This window comes from Haliaeetus leucocephalus, unplaced genomic scaffold (genome assembly GCF_000737465.1).
Source record: "Haliaeetus leucocephalus isolate CR32 unplaced genomic scaffold, Haliaeetus_leucocephalus-4.0 Scaffold428, whole genome shotgun sequence".
NCBI classification, from domain to species: Eukaryota; Metazoa; Chordata; class Aves; order Accipitriformes; family Accipitridae; genus Haliaeetus; species Haliaeetus leucocephalus.
Window position 1 is genome coordinate 1,639,320 of NW_010972864.1, and position 16,338 is coordinate 1,655,657.

The window sequence follows — 16,338 nt, forward strand, 5'->3', positions numbered from 1 at the left end:
TCTTCCTCTGAAACCATTTTTCTTAGCCACACATTATGTTCTCCCTACTGGTGGCACATACAGCAGCTGCCAATTTCCCATATAAGCACTTGGAACAGCAGCACCTGATAAGACCACCCTATCTGGTGTAGACTTCCCTATTTGCCTACCTCTTCATTTCTGCCACCATCACCTGAAAGTAGCTCAGAATTATATGGTGTTTTATCATCTCTGAAATGTGCTACAAGGGAGGGGAGCTGATGTTCTGCAATCACTACCTGCTGAAAAATAGCCTCTGACATACCATTTGACCTGCAGTATTGCTCAGAAAACGTGCCACCACGCAAACCCGTTTAAGAATCCACATGCCTATAACATGTCTCAGAGTAAGAAAAGAGAACATGTTTCAATTTATGATGTGTAGAGATGTCAGACTGGGACAATGCAGAATAATATTATTGAACAATATTTTTTTATAATATATATATAATAACCCTCAGTAGTACTATTTAGTCTCTTTACAACATCAGCGATTATTGCTAATTACTTTATTACACTGTTTTAGAACATGTTTGCTTTGCCTGCCATAGTGAATATCAACTCTAATGATACAAGGGGTAACAAGAATTGAATGCCTATATTAAGACAGTTCTCCAGCACTCTCATATATGAGTAACAAATGTAGTAATTACAATTTACAGAGGTACATGAAAAAGAAGATGTTGGGCTTTGCATTTCCTTGCTTTAAAGTCTCTGTTTCCTAGGATACATTAAATTCATTTTCTTATTTCAAATCCATGCCTTCATTTATAATAGAAAGTTCTTTGCAAATTGATTAATTTTGCAGTGCCCTTTAAAAACAGCCAGGATCAGCGATATCTTTTCCAGTGCTGCTCCCAGCTGAGTGCCTTAATTGGAAAATGCCTTATCTCTGACCTGAAAAGTCATATTTTGTCAACTATATTGTTTCTGGGTTTTGGGGGGATGGAGGAGCCCGTTATCTTAGTCACCTGTTAAGAGAATGATGGCTTGATGGAATAATTCCGAGCTATGAAAACCACATTATTAAATCAGAAAACTGAACTGATACAAAACCACACTAGAAGGCCAATGGAAGATGCATACTGTCAATGCAGTACGTTCTCAATGGTGCCTCCTGCTCAGATACACACTGCTGCACATGTACAAGTTACTTTCCCACCCAGCCTCAGCCTAAAAATTTGGTGGGTTACCAAAGCCCAGTCTGGAAGATGTAAGCATTTGGATTCCTGTGTTTAGATCCTCATTTCAGAAGAGCTGCAGTCCCAAGCAAGTAAAGAGTGAAAGAATGAACATGGCAATTTCCAGGATAGGACCCAGCATTAATGATGAATCTAGCAAAGCCCTCATACTACTGTTCTGAGAGACCAGATCCTTTCAGCAAAGAGGGCACGAACATGATAGCTAACCTCAACTTTTTAAACCAGTGTCACTTTAATCTTGCAGATTCATTTTAACTCAGCTATCCTTTGTTCAGCTTCTAAGAACCTTTTCAGGCACTGTAGCTTGTGTCATACTGTGAGTGCTGAAGTGACTGATACACTTCTTGAAGAAGTGATGAGAAGGAGGGAGTGCTTGGACTGGCATGTTGGATGCTACTGGAAAATAGCCTCGCAAACACATCACATGCCAGTTTTTCATGTTACATCCCTTGGGAGTTGGTGCTGTTTTACAACCAGCTTGACTGGAAGTGGCAGAAAACTGTGGCCTGGAGAGGAAGAGCCACCTGCAGCTTAAAAGATACTTCGGACTGGCACATGGGCCAAGTCAGGTCTGAATTCAGAAAAGGCAGGCAGGAATATGGGGGTTGGGAGCAAATTTTCAAGGTGAGCAACAGTAGAGCCGAAACCTGCAGTTGTCCAATGATGGAAGCCATTAGGAGCTGCTGAATGCAGGAATATTTTCTTATAATTTAGATCTTTACTCCTTTTATCTGCCCTAGTGACTCACATCAATATATTTTGCATGCTTCAAAAAAGATCATATATTGTCATGAAGGACCAGAAAATTTCAAGCCTGCTGTTCACCTTCTGTGCCAAGTCTTGGCCTCTTCACAAACTCCTAGTTCACAGGCTCTGGAAAGGTTTGGTGAAAATGCTAACTGTCCCTCTAGACAGAATAAGGTACTCAGCCTCTGTCTTTCCTCCTTACCAAGTTTCCTGCATACACCGTTTTCCCTCCCTCTACAAAAACACTGCCCAATTGCACGCTGAACTGCAGTGAGTAGTCTAGGCTCTTCCTAGGCCTGGGACACCTTTGCTCCTTCAGCATGGCTTTGTGGCCTTTTTATAGGCCAGATGACTCAAAGGACAGTGTAAATTCACTCATCCAACTGTATACAGCTGAGTGCAAGAGAAGATGATCCTTCTGAATCTTGCTAACTCTTACCTATACCCTGAAATAAAAGACTGAGAAGCAGCCCTTATTTTAATGTGCAGCTTCTCCCAGTAACTCTGTCCCATGAGACCATCCAGCACTTTAAAATCCAGCAGTTGTATTTAACATTGCAACCTCCTGCATTGCCAAGTTCCGCAGCTGCACTCCACGTTGTGTTAAACAGCCACAACTTCATTCATGTTTTTGAATTTACTGATTGCTGCTGCGGTCAGAGAGTTGTTTACCACAGGCATAGCTCCCTGGGGTACTGGTATCCTACTGTATGGGCATGTGTGGATTCTGGCCACAAAACCTCAGGATTTTTAGTCCCTGGAGTGTGAGTTGAGTCTTTGATGTTCTGTCAATTCCCTTAGTGTTTAAGGCCTGTATTTCCAGGGACTCCAGAAAGCAGGTACGGGTTGAGGGAATCATTCAAATCACAGACTACAGTATCTTGAAAAATTAGTTACTGTGCAGTAGAGAACTATTCCTTCCTCTTCAAACACATTGCTATGGATCCCAGGGTAAGTGACTGGCAGCTGTCCTCCCCAGATCATGGGAATGCTCCAAAATGTGGTCACATGTCAAGGGCCAGAAAATTTCATGAAAATATGTTGCTTTTGGTTCTGTTTGCTGAAAGCAGAGGTGCTAGTACTGCATTGGGCAAAGAAACTAAGTCGATGTACTGCTGTCAGTGATGAACTGCTGTTCTTAATGCTGTTCACCCCATGAGGTGTGATGTACCAGACACAGGCTCTGCCGTCTGTGCTTTTGGCTATTATAAGAAGATTTTGAAAAAGGACCTGCCTGAAAAAAGAAACAGCAGCTCTGAGGTGCATTTCATCTTCTTGTCACAAATGGGTAAATGGGAATTTAAGGGAGGACTGAAGCTATTATGCTTTTATGTATCCTACGGTGGTATGCAGAGACATCCCAATGTAGACAAAATTTCAGTCTATGCAAGAGAAGTACATATACAGATAAAATGGGATCCTACCTAACGTACAAAAAGACCCTTTGTTCTTAAGAGGAAAGACTGATATCACTATCCAGGGACTCATCTTTGATCAACTTATGCCATTAAGTCTAGGTAGTAAAAGCTAGTCCCAAGTTAATATTTTCACAGTATGTCACATTATTCATATTACTTAAAACATATTCATGTGAGGAAATCCTTTTATCACCTTCCTGCTGCCATGTCATGTTTCATGTGAATAGGAGAAAAACAGCTTTGATTGCCAGAATGTATCAGCATGCAAAAATAGACTCATCATCTTACTTTATTCTTAAATTCAGTGGAGGCTCCAAATTCAAAGAGAAACTTCACTACATCGTTGTGGCCTTGTTGTGCAGCAAAGAACAGAGAAGTTGCACCTGACTGTAAGGAAAAAATGGATTAAAAAAAACCCCAAATATGTAACACACTTGACTGAAGTCTACACATTTCAAATTAAAATGTATTAAGCACAATCAGCTGAATACCAGCTGTAAAGACATGATGATTTTGAGGACTCCAGAGGACACCAGGTATCTTAGATCAGTTTTCTTCTCATTGCACTGAGAAATCTGTCCAGCATCATACATTTGAGTAAAATCCAAGTTTCACAAGGGGCTTCTGCACAGAGTTTCTAATATAGACCTCTTAGGATTTACTCACTTCTACCCAGTCACCAGGTATGGAAAGCAAGCCCGGTGTGAGAAAAGACCAGTCTTGCACAACAGAGGAACAGCCAATTTGAAACCAATTCCTATTCCACCTGTCGTTACAACCTGAGACAAATAGGAGCGTGAGATGGATTTGCATCAGGGTGTGAAAAGGCCAGGGAGGCAGTTATTTGGTACAGCAGAGCTCCACCTTGCTTGAATCTCCACTAACAAAATGGGACTGCTGTTGGCTAAGTCATCCTTGTCTCTTGCAGCAGTAGATCACCATCCAGCCAACCAGCCTTGAAGCAACGATAACCAGCCCTGCAACACCTGCTTTCCCTCAAACTCACTGAAGAACTGAAACCCCAGATTTTATACTAGTTGATTTTACACTAGTTGTATAAAATACTGTCATTAACATGTGAGTAAATTGGGACCAAAAAAATGAGTATGTGAGATATTAATGGCTGGACAGAAGGAGAAGGGAAGGGAAGGGAAGGGAAGGGAAGGGAAGGGAAAGGAAGGGAGAAGGGAGAAGGGAGAAGGGAGAAGGGAGAAAGGAGAAAGGAGAAAGGAGAAAGGAGGGAAGACAGACAGGCTTTCCCGACTTTGGGCTCTCTCATCTGATATAGAAGGTGCAGGAAAACTGAGCTACACATGAAATTCACCCCAGTGCCCAAAGCCTTTACAATAGCACATGGCCCCTTGAGTCCATTTCAGAGCCCTCTCTCCCAGACACACTTATGAGGCTCTCACTTCCCCAAGCTTCACAACTTCAGAGTACAAGAGAACTGGTCTGAGTATGTGGATTTAGTTTCAGAACAGTGCTGTTAGTCTTTAGGGCTTAAACTTAATCTGGTTTGCTTCCTCTCTGCAACAGAGTGATTTTGGAGGATTTCAGTGTTTCTCTTTTTGTTGGCTTGCTGAATCAGTATGTCCTGAGTGATACTCAAGAGTAGCTCCATAAAACTTTTCTCAACTTTTCCTTTTGTTGCTGCTTCTCAAGCAGTGTTTACCTAAGGGAAGGGACATGTTTAAATACATGTTTCGTTGGAACAGGATCCCACTGAAAGACACTGACAATCATGGTTAGTGCAAGTTTAGGCCAGTAGGTACAAAGACATTTATATCATCGAACATGGCATTCACTGACTCAGTAACTTGCAGATGTCAGCATGAGATTAATGCTCTAGTTCCAGGTAACCAAGGAAAGTGAGAAACATTGGCTTGTATTGTTAAAGCAATGAACATACTGTTGTCCTGCACTGCCTGCCACCATCCCGTGTTACTGCATGCCCTCCCTAAACTGCTCTTCTCTTTGGACCAGTAAAACTGTCCTTACCCCAGAGAAATTCTGCTCTCTGTTTAGCCAGCACACAGACCAGAGTGGCTGCAGGTACTCCTTACAGTCATTTGCACAGAGCATGAGGGGAAGGCACTTTCCCAAAAACAGCTGCTGACATTGTCCCTTCCACAAGCAAGCACGTCATGGTGTGAGAGATGTCTTGAATACAAAGCAGAGATGCAGAGAAGGGTATGGGTGATTAAGCTGTGTGATTGTTAGAGATGAGTTGGCTCAGACTAAGAGGCAGAAACTCCAAAGCACACCAAGTCAAAATAATCCCCGGGCTACCAATGGCATCCACTCCATTTTAATGACCAAACTCTGCAAATCAAAAGGTAAAGGACTTCTCCTTATCATTTATCCCATCCAGAAAGCTGTAAATTACTGTGCCAATAAGTAAAACTGCAGATGCAAAAATGCATCTCAGATGTAACTGCCCCTCACCAACCAGATGTGCTGGAAATGTTTGATGAGTTTTTATTTATAAATGTACCTCTGGCATCTCATTTTCTATTATAAACTCCAGACATCTGATTCCTTGATGTCCTCAGGAGAACAGACCCTGTTTATACATGCACTGCACAGCAAGTGATAGCAATTGGCAAAAAGCAACAGACAATACTCTTCTATTATCTGTAATAAACCAACGGTCACTTAATCAATCACTGTTTGAATGCAGAACTTCTCCTACCTCTCTCTGCAGATTGATATCTGCTCCTTGCAACACCAATTCCCGTACACAATCTATGTGGCCATAGTAAGATGCTACCATCAGAGCTGTTGTGCCAAGCTGGGAGTAAGGAAAAACAAGTCAGTACCTTCAACAGACACCTCCAGCAACAAATCAGGCTGTCTGGAAGAGACAGCACCTCTTCCAAAAAGCTGAAGGAAGCTTATGATCATTGAAAAACTTGCTATCATTTAAAACTTACTATCAAGAATACTTTGAAAATGAGCATTAGCAGGTATTAAAGCAAAAACATTACAGGTTTGCCTGCAGTGCTAAGGCCTGACCGTTAAATATATATGCAATGATTTCACCTTATTGTCCCAAAGTAAGTGCAACAAGAATAACAAGAATATTTTTGGTTTATACACAGCATTTTTATCAGAGAATCCCAAAGATCTTTGCATCATTTCCAGAAGAATGACCTTAGACACAGGAGCTGAGTAACTTAGCTGAGTCACTTAATTCTGAGTCATAGTCAGGAGTAAGGTCTGGGTGATTGGAATGCTAATTCCCTGTCCAAACGATGAGAGCACACTCACTCTGTGATTCTTCACATTATATGAGAGAACTTTCCATACCAGAACTGTGAGTTCAGGTTCCCTCAGTACACCATAAGGTCACTAGCCCAGTGAACCAAGTAAGTTTCAGGTTATATGTATGTGGTGTATGGACAATACGTAGAAACCACATTCATAAGGATGAAATTCATCCTTCTAAAACATTCACACACACCAGTTCAATTTAAAGAAGGAATGGTGACATTACAAAAATGAAGCATGCAGCCTTAATCGTACGAAAATATTTTAGTCTACAAAATTAGTAAGTCAGGATATTTTACAGTGCATTGTAAAAATTCTTGATCAAGGCTAGCCTTATTTTGAGAAAAAATGAGCAGTAGTGGACCTTATTTCTTTGCATTGATCTCTGTCCTGTTTACTCCATGCCCCCATCTGAATATCCCTCCCTCCCTGTCAAAATGACACTCATAGCATCATCTCCAGAAGTACTGCAGGACAAACACTTGCCTACAGGGCAAAAATGAAAACAAAAAGATAGGTTAAAGTCAATGGGCTTAGAAAATCTCTTGCACTTTGAAAGTGTTCAAAGTGAGGGAAGCTGTGCCAGATTCATGTTTCAGGTTGGAAGTGGCACTAACCCTGTACAACACAGGCACAATTCTCAGTAAGTCAGTCCCAGCATCGAAGAAACCTGGGAGCTTCTCAACCTTGGTTTTCCCCTGCTTTTTGCCATAGCTTAGTAAAATCAAGTACCTCTCCATAGGTTGTAGGCACAATAGCAAGACATACCCATTATCTGTGTTTTCAACTGATTTCTAATCTCAAAACTAATTTCAACCCATGCCAATTACAGTAAGGAAATCCCCATGAAATCTATCTGTCACGTGTCTCGTCTGCCCTTTGCGTGGCAATCTTGCTGTGCCTTCTTGTTGGTGCCAAGTCCAGGAGATACTGGGGTGGGGGAAGAAGAAGTTAGGAGGCCAGCAGCTCTTCTAGTTATGAGGAGCTCTGCTAGCTGACAGAATCATTGCTACCTGGGCTCGGTTGAGTCAACTCTTCACCATGATCTATTACTACAATGACATTTCCTTGCAAAGAGAAGCCCGAGGTGCTAGGATCTGTGCTTTTAACGTCAGCACCACAAATAACTGTGTAAGACACATTTTTGAGTGCTGGCAAATTCCTAACCCCTTGCCACTGATGTAAATCATCATCACGCTATTTTATCTTGAGTTTCAAATTTGCTTCCTGACAAGAGAAGGTTTTAAATCATCCGTAAGTGCCACAAGACTCTCAAATGTCTCATGTTAGATCCCTGCCACACCCTCGGTGCAGCGGGCTATGGAAAGCGATGTAAAACCAGTGCCGTGGGTGTAGGTGCATTGTGTGCATACGCTGTCTTTGCAGTCCACGTCTACTCGCCCGCTGTTCAGCAGCAGCTGGAGGAGAGCCAGGTTTCCTTTTCTCGCAGCCCAAAACGCAGCATTGGCGAGTGGTGTTTCTTTCTGGTGAAAAAAAACAAAAAGTAGAACTAAAACATGCTGGAAGATGCATTGGACAAACACACACCGGCAAATTCTGCATTCAAGCCAGGCAAGTTTCACCTTAGTGTGCTGTTCTTTCAAAACCAGAGCATGGAAGGGAAGCTAATTTAATTTCTTTGTGCAATTAAAGAGATCAGTCTCCCTGTGCTACCTCATGTTGTTTCAGGTCTTCCCTGTGTCCATGGTAGCCTATGACTCTTAGCTTGCTCTGTAATGAGAGACGATGATGCTAGTCCAGATCCCCAGGGAAACATCACAGAAAACAACTGCTACCTGTATTGTCTGGTTCTGTGGTGGGGCTGGGCACAGTTAGAGAGGCTGAATCATCCTGCTGACATGTCCTGCTACAGGACAGCCTCCTGGGTTTCAGGTTAGCTCTCAGCTGTCTCCTTCTTTTCTGCATATAAAGTCCCAAGACAGGAAAAGTATTGCTTATGCCTCCTCCCTGAAATTAACACCCTGTAACTATGGGTACATGAGATACCTGCTGGGTGACGCCAGGAAAAAAAAAGGCTAAAATCTTGCTGTCTGTAGACTTCAGGATTCAGTTACTAGGTAGACAAGGCAATATGTAAGGCAAAATTGGGAAACTCTGAAATCTAGATAACAGAGGCCACTGTTAAAACAAATTAGTAGTAATATAGTAATATTTTGAGGCTTTCTTAGTCCTAGAAACAATGCCACAGTGTGACTTCTCCCAGGTAGGAGCAAATTGTGACTGCCCAGCATAGGAGGAGGACAGCAGAAAAAGACACAGCCTTTGCTTGTGACCTCCTTATCCAATCCATGCTGCCAAAATAGCTGCCCTTACAGGTAAGCACTGCTATGGGTGAATTGTGGAGGGGAAACAATGCTGTGATGGCAATGGTACATATCCTAGAGCAGGCTCATGCCACTGTTTTTTTAATAAGGCCCAAACCCACCAACAGTTCAGTAAAGCATCATTTCACTGATAATCATCTTAGACCAAAACAGTGTCAAAAATACCCAGGGGCCTTGCTCTCCAGTGAATCCTGCCTTCAGGATAACCCAAAGAGAGTGCAAAGTGGATATAAAAGTCAATCATTCTGCTGCAGAAAATGTAATACACCCTTCTCCATGTCTAAATGTCAATGTGCACGTGTAATGTGGTAGAGAATCAGGATTGAATGGTTTTACGGTTGATACTTAAAATGCACATATAAAGCAGTTTAAATTCCTTCCTCCACTGACACACAAGTAATAAATCTCGCAGAAACCAGCAGACACAAGACCAATCCTGTGCGAATCTATCCCAGATCTGTTGCACTGAGCACCTTCCATGGGTTGCATTTTTAATATTCATAGGTTGGAAAATTGGCAGCTGTTGGAGATGAGAGAAATTTCAACCATTCAATAAATCATAAGACACTTCCTATAAATTGATAGCGATGTTTCTTGTACCAGCACACATAGGGGCAGGAGTCTGAAAAATTTAGGAAGCACAATAGGCTAAATTCTGATCTTCCTTTTACAGCTAATACATTTCCCCTGGTGAATCTGTAGATAATGTCAATCAAAGTAGAGCTAGCAGTTTATAGCCTCCTTGCTGGCAATGCAGTAGTGTTTTCCTATCTTTACCCTTACAACCACTAAAATTTTATGTAAAAGCAAACAATTGACCTAAACACACAGTGGCCCATATTGCCCTTTTTGCTCTGATTTATTAGGCAGATATTTATTTATAAAGCTGGTAGTTAGGAAGTATTGGCTTATTGTCTTTATGATTATGATATTCAGTGGAAAGCTATTGCAAAAGAATGATATTTAGACCTTACAGAATGGGAAATCAAATTCCTTACCTTTTATTGTCTCACTCTAGCCCTTAAAGTTTTAGAAAGCTTTGGGGTATGGCAATATATCCATACAGGAAAAGGTTTATTTCATCCAGCCCAGTTTTCACTATAAGGGCACAGTAGCAATGTGACCGCATCTTATTATGCCTATCATGCAACAACAACTTTATCAATCAGATAGGCAGGAACTGAAATTAACATTCAGGAACTCTTTACCTGCTTTCATCAGTCTACATGAGGAGACAACTGAGTTGCCAGTGTTACCCTAGTCTGGAAGAAGAAGTCCAAAGTCTTTAGCCTTATGAGTCATAAATGCCTACTTCTTTTTTTCCCCTGTAATTCTTACAGTAGCTCTCCAGCAAAGTTGTCCTCATACTTTGGATCAGACCCAAGGAATGGAAGAATTCTCCAGTGCAGCAAGGACACGAAATCAGGTTTTTCCCAGTGGTGCTTTTGACCCAATTTGGAATACTGCTATCAGTACTTGTACTTCCCCTTGTGCCCACACGTTGCTGGGGATTCCTTGTATAAAAGTAGAGTAGAGAGCACACTCAGACTATCAATCATGCAGTGATTAGATAAAAAAAACCAAAAGCAAACACAAATCTGAGCTGTTTTACCTGCTATGATTAATGGAATGTGCAAAATCATTCACATGATCTGGGCACCCTACAAGGACAGCCTCAAGGAGTACCATGTGGCAATTTCTCTCTTGCTTTCAAACCAAGGATTTATAACTCTGTGCTCTCCATTTTCAGGTGATATCAGCAATACTGACATCACTGGTAGGCAAAATGTAAGACATTACTTTGGGATTAATAATCTGATTAACTGAGCAATATATGGGTTTTAAACTGCAGGATGTGACATAAGCCTTGACAGCTGTTGTTCAGTTATGAACTCAATCCTCTCTCATCAGATACTTCTTAGGGAGAGGTAATGTTGAATTTCAAGAGATACGATTTTCATGTAATTCTTATTATAAAGCTAGTCTGCTCCTAATGCCTCCTTAAAGTAAACAACTGATCCTCAGCATTGACAGTCTGGGAACAGAATGCAATAAATGTTTGAAAAAGTGATTAGCTAACAGCTTTGGTGAAAATGACATGTTTCATTATATCATTTGCTCCAGCATCAGAAACTTTCAGGATACAATTTCCTCTACTTCATCAAGACCTCTAAAGCATTATTTCAAACTCTGCCTCTGCTGTTAATTTCAATTGTTTATATGCTTTTACGAGAGCCCAAAGATGAAAAGCTGGCATTATATTCATGCTGTGCTGACACCAAGTAAAAATACTTATTCAAAAATGGCCTAGAGGAAAATACATGTTATAAATGTGACAAGACCATTTCTATGCAGGAATACAGAAAAAATAAAATGTGATAGCGTATCTGCATGTGTCATCTTAGGAATATAGAAGGGAAAAGTACCATTTAAATGCTGTGATCAGCAGCTCCCGCTCCCTACCCTACCTTTGACTTGCTGTTTGCAGAGAAGGGGCAGGTCACAGTGGGGTAACAGCTGAGGAGGAAGAGTGCAGTTCTAAACAGTGATCTTGAAGATGACAGAAAAGAGGTGACAGGCAAAGACAAAGAAAAGAGAGGAGAAAGAAAACGCTAGCCCAGCAGCTTGTTCCTTGTACTGTCAAAATACAAGAAAATTCCCTTTTCATTCTCAGTTTCCAAGCCAGTCCTAATAGAAAGGAGGAACTGAGTAAAAAGTTTTAAGAGGAAAAACTGGAAATCACGATCAAACATGACACAATGGAAAATGTTAGTGGGACTTAGGAGGAAAGAGGGAGGACTTTATTAGATAGCACTACATCCTACATGAAGGATCCTGATGAAAAAGAAAGGTTCTTCAAGATACAGATGTAAGTTCAGACAGGCAAAATCTGGTATAATAAGAGAGGATATTCAGGTGTATAGACAGTGACAAAAAAAAATAAATGCTACCTTGTGGGTAAATAGGATAATAAATGGAAAAATGAATAGACAGTGGCAAACAGAGACAGTAGGAATCCAAGGTAAGTACACAGTCTTCTGAGAGAAAGAGAAAATGCCAAGCAAAAAGACACAGAAAGAGAGAAAGGAGAGGGAGATGGGGGCTGCAGTTCCCCAGAGGGAGAGGGAACAGGTAGTGAGCTACCTTGAACAGGAGTACTTGAGGGAATAGAAAGCAAGAAATAGGGCACAGAAAAGCAGCTGATCGGGACAGAACAGAAAAGAAGACCTGAAGGACAAGGTAAAAAACACAAGGAGGCCAAAAAAGGAGAAGGCGGCAAGAAGAAGGGGCTGGCACCACCAGGAACATGGGGCTAGCATCCGTTAGGGTGGATGCTTGTGAGAAATGAAGGTGGGAAAAAACTCACAGAGACAGAATGGAGGGACAGAAGAGACTAAGACTAAGAAAAGAAAAGCAGGTATGAGACCAATGCAGGACCAAAAAGGGGATGACCACAGAGATTTCGCCAGCCAGTGTAAGGCTGAGCTGCACCGTGAGCAAAGGTACCCTGCTCCCTGCCACCACGGGGCTTTAACTGTGGGTGGGAACCACCTGCTGCACCACCACTGAACTGACCCCGTGGCACCGGAGCACCGGGACTCCGGGGGGGAGGCACCTTGACAGGAGTGAGAGGCAAGTACAGGGAATAATCCATCAAATAGAAGCAATGCGACACAAACAGCACGGCAAAGGACTGGAACAGAGCCGGTGATCAATAAGAGAGGAGCAAGCACAGCATCCAGAAAGCGCATAACGGAGGAGAAGATGTACATCTAGCGTCAATATTACCCGTTAGCATCAGTAAATTGCTGCTTGCTTCCCTCTTTGCCAATTGATTTTATTAATCCTGTCCTCAGATTAAAAAACAGGCTATCTTTTGAAAATGACAGCTCTTGCATGGTTTTGGATGGAGGAAGTACACAAACAGAAAAGGGAACGAACCAGCCTGGCTTCAGTGGCCACCACAGCCCGAAACGAGGAGCACGGATAAACGCTGCCTCCCAACTATTACACAACCAGCAACAGCAGAGATGATCGGAAAAGTGCGGAGGAGGCTCCCGCCTGCACCAAAGCCCACGGCGCTGAGCCTGGCCGCCCTAAAGCCAGCGTAAGGCTTCACGGAGGCTCGCCGTTTATGCGACACCAACCACGGCTCCTTTTGGGGGTGTCAGCTGTGGAAAGCACCGGCTCCATCAGCTGCCGCCGCAGCACTCCCAGCGCACCCCAGAGCCCGGGAAGGACGCTTCCGTTTTCTTTCCTTCCGCCCTCAAACACCCCCGTTTCTCCTACAAAACCATAAATATTAAATAAATCCCTAAATCCAAGAACGCGACGGAGCATTTCAGGGGCTGCCGGCACGGCAAGCACAACGCGGGAGGCCAAACGCGCATCCCCCCGCCCCTGTCCCCGGCGCCCGGCTCACCTTGAACGCCATCCTGCACATCGCAGCGCCCCGCCTCCGCGCCGCCCCGGGGCTGCGCGGGGCCGGGGCGGGGCCGGCGCCTCCCTCCCGCATGACTTTAGGCTCGTGAGTTTCTGGCTCTTACTCCCCTTTAAAGGTTTTTGGGGGGTGAGGGGAGTGTTAGGGATTACTGTTGTTGTTATTATTTTTATTATTATTATTATTATAAAAATCAGTGGGCACGGCTACCCCGCAGCCACCCGCACCCCCTGCTCCAGCAGCAGCACCCCGAGAAGCAAGACCCCACGGTGGGGACCCACACTGCTCGGCCGCTGGTTCAGACCTATAGATCGAGCCTCCGCTGCTCAGAAATAGCACTGAAACGGGCAGAAACCCAGGCACCCCCACCCCAGCCCGAGCCTAATGCCACCTCCGTGGCACCCCTTTTGTATTTAACAGCCCTTTCCCCTCATATCTAGGAAAAAACTGTTAAAAGGTATCGTTGTGAGTATACCCACGCTGCAGCTGCACAAGCATGTGAGGGTGAGCGTTCCCTCACCTTGCGTGTGTCCAGCTATCACCAACACTACTACCTCCCATGGGTGATGCGCTCTTATTAGAAAGACAGCAAGTTCTTGAGGGCTTAATTTTAAGGCTTTAAAAATGAACAACCATAAAGCCAATGCGTGTCCTGTTTTGCCTGGCTGCCGCAGATTTCATTCAAAGTCTGCGTGATATAAAGTAGGCAAAACAGGGCATGCTCTAGTGGGAGATTCCTGAATTTCTTTGCTATTGTTGGTTTACACGGAGCCCTTAGGGATTTTCTTCTTTTGATGTGCACACATAAATCGCATTCACGAGAAAATTACGTGTATGCGCTGAGAGAAAATACTTGCACTAAGATCCAAATGGTTTATTCTACAAATCTGCAAGTGGAGGATTTTCTGCAGATTTTTTTCCTGAGGCAATATTCATCTGTGCGTACAGTAAAACAAACTGTAGGCACGCAGATGAAAGCTGCTAATAACATAAGCTCATCTCAGAATGTATGGTCTGGTGTGAACCTCATCTTAATTACTGACAAGATCATACAAACGTCGATGATCATTCTGATTTTTTCTTAAACTTAAAAATACTGAATAAACTCAGTAGATCACATAGATAATAGTCATCCTTGCTCTGATCCAGTTGCACAGTGATGCTTGCCCACTGATAGAGGAAAATATTACTAATTGGTACACACTCCTTGCCTCACCCCCAGAAAATCCCTGTATTTATTAAATCTATTGTGAATAACATGCCAATCTTCTCACATTCATCAGCTAAAACGTTAAGTTTTCTGACAAAGAAAAAATAAAGAATTCTCTGGATGAACAACAAAAAAGGACACCAATGCAGTACAGTTTTTGGGGGGTCTGTATTTATTTTATATGTCAAGGGACAAATTTTGAAGTGCCTTTCTTAATTTGCCCACAAAATCTGAAACTGCACCTATTTTCAATTGCACATGGTCTCCTGTGATTTTGCTGTTTTCACATTCAGGTGCAATAATTTGTTAGAACTGTTGAAAACAGAAATACATACACAAAGGTATGTTCTTTTTTGGTGACCCTCTGAAAGTTTATCCCAGAAAGCCTTTAGAAACTATCTTTTTTGGCATATATATCTACCTAGTGTTACACTCAAAATCTTGTTTATTGGCAAAGAGGAAACACACCTCATATATATATAAAACCCCAAGAATTTATAATTAGTATAGCTGAATCTTAGCAGTCTAATCCAAGAATCGTTAGTAGAGCAGATTTAATTATTGCAGGAAAAAGAAAAAAATAAGTCTATGCAGAAAAAAAAAAATCAGTGTTAATACTACTACAGTTAAAACTTATACACACTTCCTTGTTTTTACTCCTTTTCCTGATATTATCCTCACCTTTCCCCTGCTCTGCTGGGTCCTAAAGTCAGTGGTCTCATTCTGGTGGTGGTGGTCTGGGATGTTATGGTGAGCTGTCAGCATCTGGAGTTGGTTGCTGCAGGAAATAATGATGTTCATGTTGATGGCTGCTTCTTCCTCCCTCTAGGATCTGCATAGGGTCATTTTATACGTTTGTTAACACGCTTTTACACCTTGTTCTTTCTTCACTGGTCTGCAGCTCCACATTACAACCAAACTTACTACACACGGTGGCTTTTATGTTTTTTAAATACTATTTTTTAGTTCCTTTTGTTATCCCTAAATCCAGTTTTGTCCATCTCCAGGTCTGCATTTCTGTACCTGGCTATTGGTGAGTTGTTTATAGCTGAGGGGTCACCAGCACCAAACCTGCGTCCCTCCTCTTACCATTCCATGCCCATGCTTGGGTACCCTGCATCCTGTGTCACCACTCCTCAGTCACACCACGTTTGCATTTCTCTATGCTGCATCATTATGCTAGAGTTGTAAAGCTATAGCGGTACTATACAAAGGTAAACAAAAGTAAAACAAATTACTCGTAGACACTTGGTCAATTAGTAAAACTGCTGTTAGAGCTAAACCATGTAGAAGAAAGTTAAGGGGAGGTCAACAGAGCAAGTCTGACAAGCCTCAGTCCTGAGGCCTTGCAAACTCAGTGCCTGTTACTAGTAGTGGGAATACTGTATTTTAGGGCTACATGGTTATGCTACCCGCATCTCCCCTATTCTTGATTCTTGGCAGGATATTTAAGATTCCAAGATATTTGAACTGGTCCGGATTTGTTACCTGTTTGGCAGAATTCATCTGCAGGGCAGCAGGCTGCATTCCTACCACCTAGTATTTCATCACAGTGATTATTTCAAATATCCTGAGTCATGTTGTTTTGTACAAATCTGAAGGATATCTAAAATGAATTGCTGGAACAAATGAAACTGTTGCCTTTAAAAGCTGATCCAACTATTCTGTGTAAGTCACAAACCTCACC

The 16,338-nt window shown here is 42.4% G+C and overlaps 1 protein-coding gene across 1 annotated transcript in view; it reads right to left on the bottom strand.

Annotated features, from left to right (window-relative positions):
- ANKRD29 (ankyrin repeat domain 29) overlaps positions 1–13,444 on the bottom strand; it is a 29,131-nt gene extending 15,687 nt beyond the window's left edge. Inside the window, exons 1-4 of the mRNA XM_010574332.1 lie at positions 13,424–13,444; positions 8,029–8,139; positions 6,078–6,176; positions 3,674–3,772 (exon numbers count right to left, since the gene is read on the bottom strand). Coding sequence (XP_010572634.1) covers positions 3,674–3,772; positions 6,078–6,176; positions 8,029–8,139; positions 13,424–13,444 — 330 coding nt within the window. The remainder of the gene's footprint in view (positions 1–3,673; positions 3,773–6,077; positions 6,177–8,028; positions 8,140–13,423) is intronic.
- Positions 13,445–16,338: the final 2,894 nt, after the last annotated feature.